At 35.5% G+C, this 10,562-nt stretch overlaps 1 protein-coding gene across 2 annotated transcripts; it reads right to left on the minus strand.

Moving 5' to 3' along the window:
- Window positions 1-1,983: 1,983 nt before the first annotated feature.
- On the minus strand, window positions 1,984-8,714 carry LOC131662394 (disease resistance protein SUMM2-like). 2 transcript variants are annotated; one of them, XM_058932169.1, is made up of 4 exons: window positions 8,533-8,714; window positions 5,108-8,165; window positions 4,467-4,982; window positions 1,987-4,217 (listed from the first exon to the last, which is right to left on the minus strand). In XM_058932169.1, exons 2-4 carry the CDS (start codon window positions 8,150-8,152, stop codon window positions 4,203-4,205), a joined length of 3,576 nt encoding a protein of 1,191 aa, XP_058788152.1. In that variant the 5' UTR covers window positions 8,153-8,165; window positions 8,533-8,714; the 3' UTR covers window positions 1,987-4,202. The 2 variants fall into 2 exon arrangements, with proteins under 2 accessions (XP_058788151.1, XP_058788152.1); XM_058932168.1 differs by having other exon boundaries at window positions 1,984-4,982.
- Between the last annotated feature and the right edge of the window lie 1,848 nt (window positions 8,715-10,562).

Here is a 10,562-nt window from a genome sequence, read left to right on the forward strand (position 1 = left end):
ATGCTTTTTGTGCTTAGGATTCGTTTCATTTACATGTTGTCGTTGTAGGATAGTGGTAAGTATTTACTTTGTTTATACGTTTTTGTATTGAGCCATACATTTGTTTTTGGTTTTCAAAACTTGTTGATTCACGATTCTTTGGTTTATTGCTTTTGATTCTTTGATTTATTTGACATTGTTTGAGGACAAACAAAGTTTCAAGTTGGGGAGAGTTTGATAAGTGCCAAAATGTTGTTATTTTGAGTATATAATTGTGGCACTTATCGATTCTATTCATTCCGTTTTTGTAATAAAATCCCCACTTTTGTGTATATATTCACATTATTTAGTTTTCATATGTTTTATATACCGTTTAATAGTTTTTCCTTTGTTTTTATAGGTATTCATGCTTATTGGAGCCTCGAGGAATAAAGTGTTGAAGGCACGGCTCCGATTGCGCGATTTTGGATCAAATAAGCAAGATTTGTGCAGAGAGGTCCGCTTAGCGGCGTCTAAAAGCGCTTTCCAGGGGCGAACCAATTTTCCTGGCCGCTAAGCGGCAGCTCTGGCCGCTAAGCGGAGCCCTGTTTACTGTTCTAGATATTTTTGTAATACGTGTAGTCCGCTCAGCGAGGTTTGGCCGCTAAGCGGCCGTAGCAGAAAATGTGTTTATATTTCTTCATTTGTAACATTTCTAGGGAATGGTTTTAGGAAAGTTTTAGTTCCAACTCCATCATTTTCATTCTTAGAGTAAGATTAGCTTAGAAAACAACACCGGGTCATGCACTTGGAAGATCGGAGGTGGATTTCTCATCAACCGGAGCTGACAATCCGCGAGATGTTTTGTTTATCTCTTCTATTCTTTGTGTATTTCTTTTGTGTTGGGTTTGTTTGTATATTTACTCGAATCTTATGTATATTTACAGATTATAATGTTATATTTAACTTGCTTTACGAATCTGTGTTGATGTTATCCTGGATTTTTGCTCTATGCTGGGGATTTGGGGTGCTTTAGAGATAAACTTCTTGAATCCTTATCTAGGATGATAATCTGTTGGTTCTGAACTCTAGAGATAGATTTAGAGCTAGCATTCACCGTTTGTATCTGTTCTTAATGCTTTTGTGTTTGAGCGACGCGCGAGATATCGCCGACGCGAGAATACGGATGTTCTCGTGACTTCGCGTTAGAGATAACCTTAGTTGTGAGATGATCTCGTTTGTGCTCCAGGGATGGACGCTTATGTGAGAGATACGTGATGACATAGATGAGTATCGTAAGTTGAGTATAATGGGTTGGTAAGTGTATGTTTGTGAAGAGTGAATATATTTACATTCCTGATAAGTTATTTCTCTTCTAAGAATGTGTTTATTCTTTTACCGTCTATATCTTTGTTTACTTTTTGCTCATTCAAACCCAAGTTCGAAACCGTAGAAACTGTTGAATGGCATCTCTCCATCTCTGTGGACGATAATTCCCGGATCAATATTTCCAAATCTTTTTTTTTTGTTGCTTGCCCTATACTGCATTCAACAAAGTGTATAGGTTGTCAAATTCATGTAAATAGCGTAGTTTACATTTCTCGCACAATCAATGTAATAGCGTAGATTTACTTTCCGCATTTTACATTCCCGCATTTTAATTTCTGTACATATAAAACTGCGTGTATGTCAAGAATAATAACTGAAGCGCTAGATCACTAATCTCAGACAAATATATCTGAAACAAAACACAATCACCCTTGCACCTCTTAGGGTAATCCCTCTGTTACTTCTTTTTCAAAATCAATTCCGTTGTTTCGAATGAAAATTCTGATTTTTGTTTACATCCGGTCACGGAAAATTTTCTAAACGAAATAGGAAAGGACCTTATAAACTTAGGGTAGACCTCCTAATTGCTTGCTCAAATAAAAAGACAACGAATGTTGCACATCACTGTTTTTTTAACAAACTTTCAAAAGATCACACTTCGTATACATCCAAACAAAGATTATTACGAAGTTAAAAAAAATCTTTTTTTCGAACCATCAAAATATCTTTCGAAAGATAAATACTTTGTATACATCTGCACAAGGATCATTACAAAGTTAACTCTTTTCAAACGTATTTTAAAACCACATACAAGCATTTCAAAGCAAGACAAACGATTCAAACAAGTGAGCTAAGAAATTAAGAGCCCATGGATAACCATGGATACAAAGGGTGCTAACACCTTCCCTTTGTATAACCTACCCCCTTACCCAAAATCTCTTAAAGGTCTTTTTTCTGTTTCTTTTATAAACCTTTCCTTAATTGGATAAAATAAAAGTCGGTGGCGACTCTCTGATTTTCAAAACTCAAAAATAAAAGAAGAGTCAGTTTGTATCTCAAAAAAACCGAGGATCACACGCACTGATGAAGTAATCGATCATTGGAAAAAGCTCTGTTTTGATGATTTCGAACTGGCAAAAGAGGGTGAATTCAAAATTACCATCTCCGACGAGTTGAAAGAGCACATAAAAGAACAATTGCGAAAATTTTTGTTTCCGGAGACCACCGATTTGAAACCTCCATCTCAACCGGTTAAAACCAAATGTGCACCTAAATAGTCGAAAAGTACCCAAGATGACACATCAACTAAACGAGATCCTTCTTATTGTGAACATGTTGATGCATTGATCCTAGATTCACCCACACCAAAGTCCAAGTGTAGTGCTAACAAAGGAGCACGTATTTCGAAGCTGCCTCGCACACCTCCAATTAAAAAACCTCTGACGATTTACATTGATGAGATGCCGCTATTTATGCACAAATATATTGATAATATAGTTGATGTGGGTACCGACGATAATTGTGGGTATCGGGTCGTTGCCGGTTTGCTCGAAAAAGGAGAAGAAAATTACACTTTTATTCGACGGGCACTTATTTGGGAGTTGACTTGGCACAGGGACATCTACGACCGACTTTATGAGAAACAAGACAACTTTGATAAAATTCATGATTCCCTTGTTCCATCACTAACCGGTCACGCACCGGTTTCAAAGTGGATGTCATTCCCCGAGATGGGCTATCTTATAGCAAGTGCGTACGACCGGGTGTGTGTCAATTTGCCGAGATTTGGATTTTTGGAGACATTTTTCCGCTTCATAGTCGCCCACCTTTAGACGCGTCCGACCGCGTCATTTGTATCGGGTATCTAAGATCGCGCCACTTTGTGCAAGTTTTTTAAAACTGAGGCGTCCTATTCCGACTACGTCTTGTCAGTGGATGACACATCATACAAAAGAGCTACGTCTTGATACTGACGCTTAACTCTCTCTTGAAAAAGCCGAAAAATCGGAAGGTTGTCAAGTTTGAGTACTGTTCGCCTTCACTTGACGACGAGGGAGACGTCCAGTTCACCCCATTTGAGGTCAAGAACGACGAAGATTTAGCGGTTGTGTGGTCAATTTTTGATCGATATTCTTCGAAATGTCCGATCGAGTTGGATGTGAAACTACAAAGATCGGGAGCCGACGTTATCAAAATGTTAACCCATCCTCAACTACCTGTATTTAACACTATCTATGATAAATCAAAGTTTCGTTGGTTTGTTATTTGTTTTCTGCATCAGACAATATTTCGGAAGTGCATCTCCGAAATATCCTAAAGGGTGGTTTTGGAAGTGCACATCCGAAGTCACTTTTTAAAAAAAAACAAGTGTTTTCGGAAGTGCATTTTTAAATGCATATTTTTTTTCTAAAAAAAATGGTATTTTCGGAAGTGCACATCCGAAATCACCTTCGGAGATACTACACTTCTGAAATATAGAGGCGTTTGTGAAATTTGTATATAAGAGATCTATAAAGAAATTGTCTTAATTATTTAGCAGCAAGTGTTACATTGGGCAAAAGCATCCTGATAAAAAAAAGAACTACAAGTCCGGCTCAATGTTAATCGGCCTCCCATCCACATCTCCAGCTCAAGGCAAAATTATTCCCTTGATATTTACACCTCGTGATGGAAAAATTCAACCAGCTTCAGTGCATTCTCAAATTAGGTGATGAAATATCTATAATCTAAGTACACTTAAATAATATAGCACATTCAGAGTTCAAAATTCATATGCAACTAACCACATTGTTATTCAATACAAGTTGTAATGTAAAGTCTAAACAAATAAAATGATGATGATCCATCTGTAGATGACCGTGAAAAATTCTCATTCATATCTGTAAAAAGAATCTTCATCTACTTAACCCGAATATTTATTGAGTTTCATCCTTTTCAACAACAAAATAAAAAATTCGATTAGCAAGTTAGCAGATGAAATATCTTCACACCAGGTACATTCAAATGATATATTTGAATTCTTTAGTTTGCATTTATGTTGCATTTTTATGTTCAAGGAATTTATCTTCAGCAAGCAATATTCAAAATGAAGCTTCTTGTTTCTATCTCATTATCCTAACATTGAACTAAATGAAGAAAAAAAAAATTAAAATATTCAAGTTAACAAGGAAAAGAGTTACCTGAACTTTTTTTAAGCTTGGAACAATTTTGGGGCAGTTAGATATGCAGAGTTGTAGAAGTTCAATATCAGGTAACTTATAACCATGGCAGATATCTATAAAATTAGGTAGATCATCCAAGATTATACATGCCAAGTATGGAATCACAACTTCAAATTTCCTGATAATATTGTCTCCTCCGGGACCATGTCTAAAAACCTCTTCCACTCCAGTACAATTTGTTATATTAAGCACGCTTAGTTGTGGAAGCATTCTGACCATAGCAAGAGGGAAAAGGTTTTTCAACTTGTTGCAGTTATCGACATATATATCTTTTAGCTTCGGAAAATAAACTTTAGCACGGGGAAGCTGCACAAGTTCTTCACTTGCTGCAAAAATTTGTTCCAATTCTTGACAATCGTAAACACTAAGTTCAATCAACTCTGGTAGGCTTCTATGTGTTTTCATGAAGAACAAATATTTCAATTTTTCATTATTGCCCACTGTTAAATGTTGAAGACACTGGAAACTCCAAATCTGAAATGGAATATCCAAAGGTAAATAACCAAGTAATATTATTGGATTGGGTAGTATTATAAATATAAAAAACAAAAATGGTATTTATTCTACAAAAACTATAAAGCATTTTAACGAGTACTCACTTCATTCAGATGATTACGCCGTCTCTTATCATAGCCAACCTGCAAATTCAACCGTAGTAGATCCACTCTCGGACAATTATTTATGTCCATTATCCTCAGTGTCTGAGATGGCCAATTTGCTTGACAATTCTCTGGACACATCCCAATGAAATTGTTAAGATTATCGAGAGTGAGAGATTCCAAACGAGGAAGCATGACCTGGTTCTTGTATTGGTGTGATGAAAGGTGTTCATGACCATATTCATCAAACACATATTTCAGCTTAGGAGATGATAATATTTCCAGCATTTGCAATTGGTTTAGTCCTTCAACATAACAAATTGGGAATATCGACTCTAAACTTCTACAACCGACAATGTTAACTTCCCTTAGATTGGTCATCAAAAAAGGAGAACTCGTTGGAATTGGAATTATTTCCTCCCTAGTATTAAAGCCATCATCATGTTCACTTCCACTTGCAGAAATTATATGCTTCAATTCATTGCAATCAATTATACTTAGTTCTTCTAGTTGCTGCAGACTTTGAGCAACAGATGCTGAGAAAAGTACTCCATCGGTCCAGCAATATTGTAACCTGAGGATCTTAAGATTTCGTAACTTACATTCCATAGGAAAAATGACGTATAACTGCTTGCAAAATTGAATATCAAGTAGTTCTAGTTTCTCAAAGTAGCGCAGTACTTCCAGAGGTGGACCTCGACACAATACTGTAAAATTTTCCAACCGTTGAAGTCTTAACTCGGCCAAGTTGGGAATCAAATCATCTTCCTTGAAATCATAGGTTGCATCGACGATGCATTTTATCTCTTTGCATCTTTTAAGAAGGAGAGAAGTCAAATCTTTCATGCCTCCCACAATTCCAACCATATCTGGAATGATATTTTTACATCCTCCATGGAGGCCTGTCAAAGAAACATATTTACCTATTTGCAGAATTGTTTTTTCAGTTGTCCTCAAATTTGAGATATTACAATCCTTTAATTTTAGTGTGATTTGATCACTAAATTTAAACCTTTGTAAATTTGGGAGGATACTGATATCCATACTGATCTCAGAAACATACTCTTCTGGGTAGCATGCTGAAGCATATAGTTCCTCTAGTTGTAAACATTTTCCTATTGCTCCATTATAGTAGTAACTTCTAAAAATATGACATTCTGACAAATCTAGCAGCCTTAGGCTTAAGAGTTTTCCTATTTCAATAGGAAGTTCATTGAACTTACAACGTCGCAAGTCAAGAATCTCAAGTCTTATTAAGCTAGGTATGAAAAATAAGTCACCAAACTCCAATCCATTTAAGCGCAAAGTTCGAACATTTCTCAACAGTTGGATTGAGGGAGGTAGTGATAATCGTACTCTTTTGTAGTTGATGGTTAGAGACAACACCTCAAGCCCTTGCATTCCTTCAAATGTTAAACGCAATAAAACATAGGAATTAAATGACCCAAGAGAACTTATATTTAGCAATAGAATTTTAAGATTTGGATCATGCAGTTGACAGAAAGAGGGACTTTCATTATACCACCATGAGGATACTGCAAAACAATCTCTTATTTTGTTGTCCCCTGCCACAATGCTAAGTGGTTTGTCCACATTTACCATTATTTTGCAATTCTTTGACCTATTTGCATACCATAAGGCTGCGTCACGAACCACGTCGTGCATCTTCACGGAACCTCGCATCAGCAAACCTGAGTCTAAAAGTTGGCTGATGTCTGCTTCAAATAAGCTTCTTCTTGACGATAACGATAATCTTTCTTCTGCACGCAATCCAACTGTATACCTCAACAAATCTTCTATTGGAATGTGATAGTCTTCTGGAAAAAGAGAACACATCAGAAAGAGTTGTTTTGTTTCTGGCCTTAGCAAATAACCAAAGCATAATTTAAGGCAGCTAAAAGTAGCAGTCACTCCTCCTTCATCATTAGATTCCTTTGAATCCCTCAATTTTTCTAATGTCTGATGCCATTCACTTTCATCCCTTCCTTTTAATGACAACGCCACAGTTTTGATTGTTAGGGGAAGTCTTTCGCATTCATTGCAGATTTCCAGTGGCAAATTTTTGGAGTGTATGTTATCTACTCTAACAAATTTTTGGAAGAAAGTCCAAGATTCATCTTCAGACAAGAGCTCCAAATGAGTAGTCTTTTGGCATTCCATTGATGTACAAATAAGCTCGCTATGAGTGGTTATGAGGATCTTCCATGTTCGCTTGTTAACACTGTCTAAGAGAATCCCTATATCCATCAAATGAAACCCTCTCCATATATCGTCTACTATTATAAGAACTCGCTTCTTTTCTTGTAAACACAACCATAAACGTTGTGCTCTTCCCTCTTCACTTTCTTCCCCCAATCTCACGTTTAACATATCTGCAATTTTTCCTTGAATGCCTCTAATATTTGGAGTTCGAGACACTGTGATTGATATAACCTTATCAAACATATCCAATTCCTCAGCCTTTTTGCCAACTTCTGTTACAAGGGCTGTTTTTCCACATCCACCCTCTCCATGCACTCCAATTATAGAGACACGATCATCCTCAAGTGCTTCCCAGATTTGACTATAAGCCATTTTTGTTGATTCAAAATAAATGAAGTCTTCGGATGACTGATACTGAATACCTGGTAGTGGAGCAAGATGAGAAAATGGATTAATGTCATTACTTTTACCTTTGAATTTCTCCATTGCCTCTATCTTCTTTACCATTTCCTTGCATAATAAATACCGACTACACGTTGGAAACCATCCTTGAAAACAATTGAGGTCTGTCTCTGTCCTTCGTACAAGAATCTCCACCTCTTCAAGGAGATTCTCCACATCATTCAACCATTTCTCCACTGGATTTTCAATTACTTCAGTTCTCTCTTTGGCTTGTGCAACACGAGTTAGCAAACTGTCTCTTTCAGATGTCAATGCCTCTCTTTCATTCTCAAGAAGATTGATTACATTATTAACGCAAAGAAGGTATTGTACTTCGCGGATTACTGGTCCCGCCAAGTATTTACCCACATTACTTGCAACAACCATAACAATATTTGCCATAATTTAAGACAACCTATTAATAAAATCATGTACACAATTCAGTCAAAAATCCATCAATAAGATATGTATGGTTTGGTCACTTAATTTCTTGATAACAAATTAACATATCTCAATATTTGTCATGTACGAGATTGGTACGAAAGAAATGTTAATTTTTCTCGAATAAAAATTCAGTAAATCTTGTCTCAGTTTAGTACACATTGAAAAGGCTAATAATTTAGAACAAAAACTTAGTTTGGGATTGGTGAAAAATGTTGAAAGGTCAACTGTGTTTGGCATCAATTATCAATTTTAAGTAATAGTCTAGTTTGGACATCAACAAATGTATTTGAGCATATGATATATAATTAATACATATTCAGAATGGAAAAGCATCATACCTTATCTCAAGAAGTAGATGCACTGTGAGATGAGCTCACTTGGAAATAGCAGATTCAGAGAAGGATCCTTGTGCTTGCACTTCAGTTAGTCTTTTAACAAAATCACATAACAAAGTTCTGTTTACAGATTTTATGGTTTGGTCAACGGTTTTGTTTCCTCTTCCCCTCAACTAATCCCTCTATTCAATATTTGTAACACAAGTGGTAATAGTTGACTATATTAATATTGATTTATGTATTGTCAAGTGCATCATTAGGTTTCACTCCATGATAGTGCTTTTGTATTTTTTTGTTGTTTATTTATTGTTCAGACACATAAAATATTAACATTAAATGGTAGTGCAAGTCATGTTTCTGGTGTCATGTAATACACCACCAAATAATTTAGAATTTATGTAAGGAACATTCCAATAGATCATACGACTTTTGTATCTAACATACCATGATATACTTGATTTTCTAAACCGTGTTTATAATCGGGCTTCAGGTAACCTAAATTCTTGTGGGATGGGTCTCGGCAAAGAACGCGCTTTTAGCTCCCCAGGCTCGGACTAGAGGATTTGGGGTATGGCTATGTCTCAAGGCTGCTTTGAACCGGGCCAGTCCTTCGTGTATATATGGTTGCAATAATGATGGCTTTCGAGAAGCTCTGATACGCTCATGGACACCACACATTTGAATTTAAACTTTTTCCCTAAAGCAATATTTGGAGTTCGATCAAAACAATAGGATTATTCGAGTTTCTAATTTCCCTTCTTACTACCACGTGGGTCATATCTTTAGGGGTGACAGCCTATGTTGATGCATATTATGATTAACTATATAGAAACCATAATTGCAATTACGTCTCTCACAAGAAACACGGCTTTCTTTAGATGATGCGACGTTTGTGCATTATTTCGAATGCAGCCTTAATGATTATTTGATTGATAGTCGTTGGACCTTCCATCTCATTGTATACCTGGGCTAATTATTTGTATATTTATAAGGCGTGAACCGTTCATCGTCGTTTTCCTTCGATATTCAACTCAAAGCTACCTTGTGATCTTCATTTACCAGTAAGTTTTAAGTTTCCTTTGCCTTTTTTTACTTTTATTTACTTGTTTTGTGATCTATTCTCATGTGTGTGAAGATGTGCATTCCTCTGAGTGGAGGCACTACTCCCACATAAGGGAACAATCCTCTTAATTGATGACACCCCTGATATTTCCTCTTTCCCCTCCCTCCCCCCTTTGTTGCTATGAAAGATATCTAGAGTTAAGCAACTGTAGTCTGTAGATGATCCTTTTCAATAAGCCTTTATGTGATCATCTAGGTTTTGAAGATTAGGGGAAACATTGTGTTTCGACCCTTTCACCCGAACCGAAGTACAAGGGTGGGTAGGCGGGTTCTGTTATCTCAAAATCACTCTTTTACTTTGTGTGAATACGTGTGAGATGGGGAAACTAATCAACTCCTAAATTTTCATTCCCAAATAATTTTTAAGATAATTTTGAAAAAAAAAAAGGAATAAACTTTTTTGAGAAATTAATAGTGATAAAATAAAAACAGTGAAGATCTATTTTAGTCCCTCACAAAATAATACAGTCCAAATTAGTCTATCACAAAAAATAGATCTGATTTAATCTCTTATTAAATTTAATCAGACCATATTAATTCTTGTATTAATATTTTTTTTCAAACCGATTTTTTTTTATATTTTTAAACCGTGACTGGACTGCCACGTTTGATTTTATTTTTTAATTTTTCATTTTTTAAATACTAAATTAATATTTTTATCCTCTTAAACCACGTTTGGTTTTATTTTTTAATTTTAATTTTTTAAATATTTAATTATTTAATTTTAATTTCATTTTTAAATAATTTCTTAAGTCTTTACCGCTAGGCCAATATACATTCATGACAAATTATTTCCATGATTTCTAATAATATTAAATAATTCTGAATTTAAAACAAAAATTACAAAATTTGTACTAATGGAGTCTCGAACCTAAGTCCGTTAAATAATAATCATTTTATAACTAGACAAA

This window comes from Vicia villosa, linkage group LG3, assembly GCF_029867415.1.
Source record: "Vicia villosa cultivar HV-30 ecotype Madison, WI linkage group LG3, Vvil1.0, whole genome shotgun sequence".
Classification (NCBI taxonomy): domain Eukaryota; kingdom Viridiplantae; phylum Streptophyta; class Magnoliopsida; order Fabales; family Fabaceae; genus Vicia; species Vicia villosa.

Bases quoted from the DNA above. Each gene is read 5' to 3' on its own strand.
- LOC131662394 (XM_058932168.1), bottom strand. From the start codon at position 8,152: ATGGCAAATATTGTTATGGTTGTTGCAAGTAATGTGGGTAAATACTTG. The intron at 4,983-5,107 runs GTGAGTACTCGT...ATTCCATTTCAG, and splicing joins GGCGTAATCATCTGAATGAA to ATTTGGAGTTTCCAGTGTCT.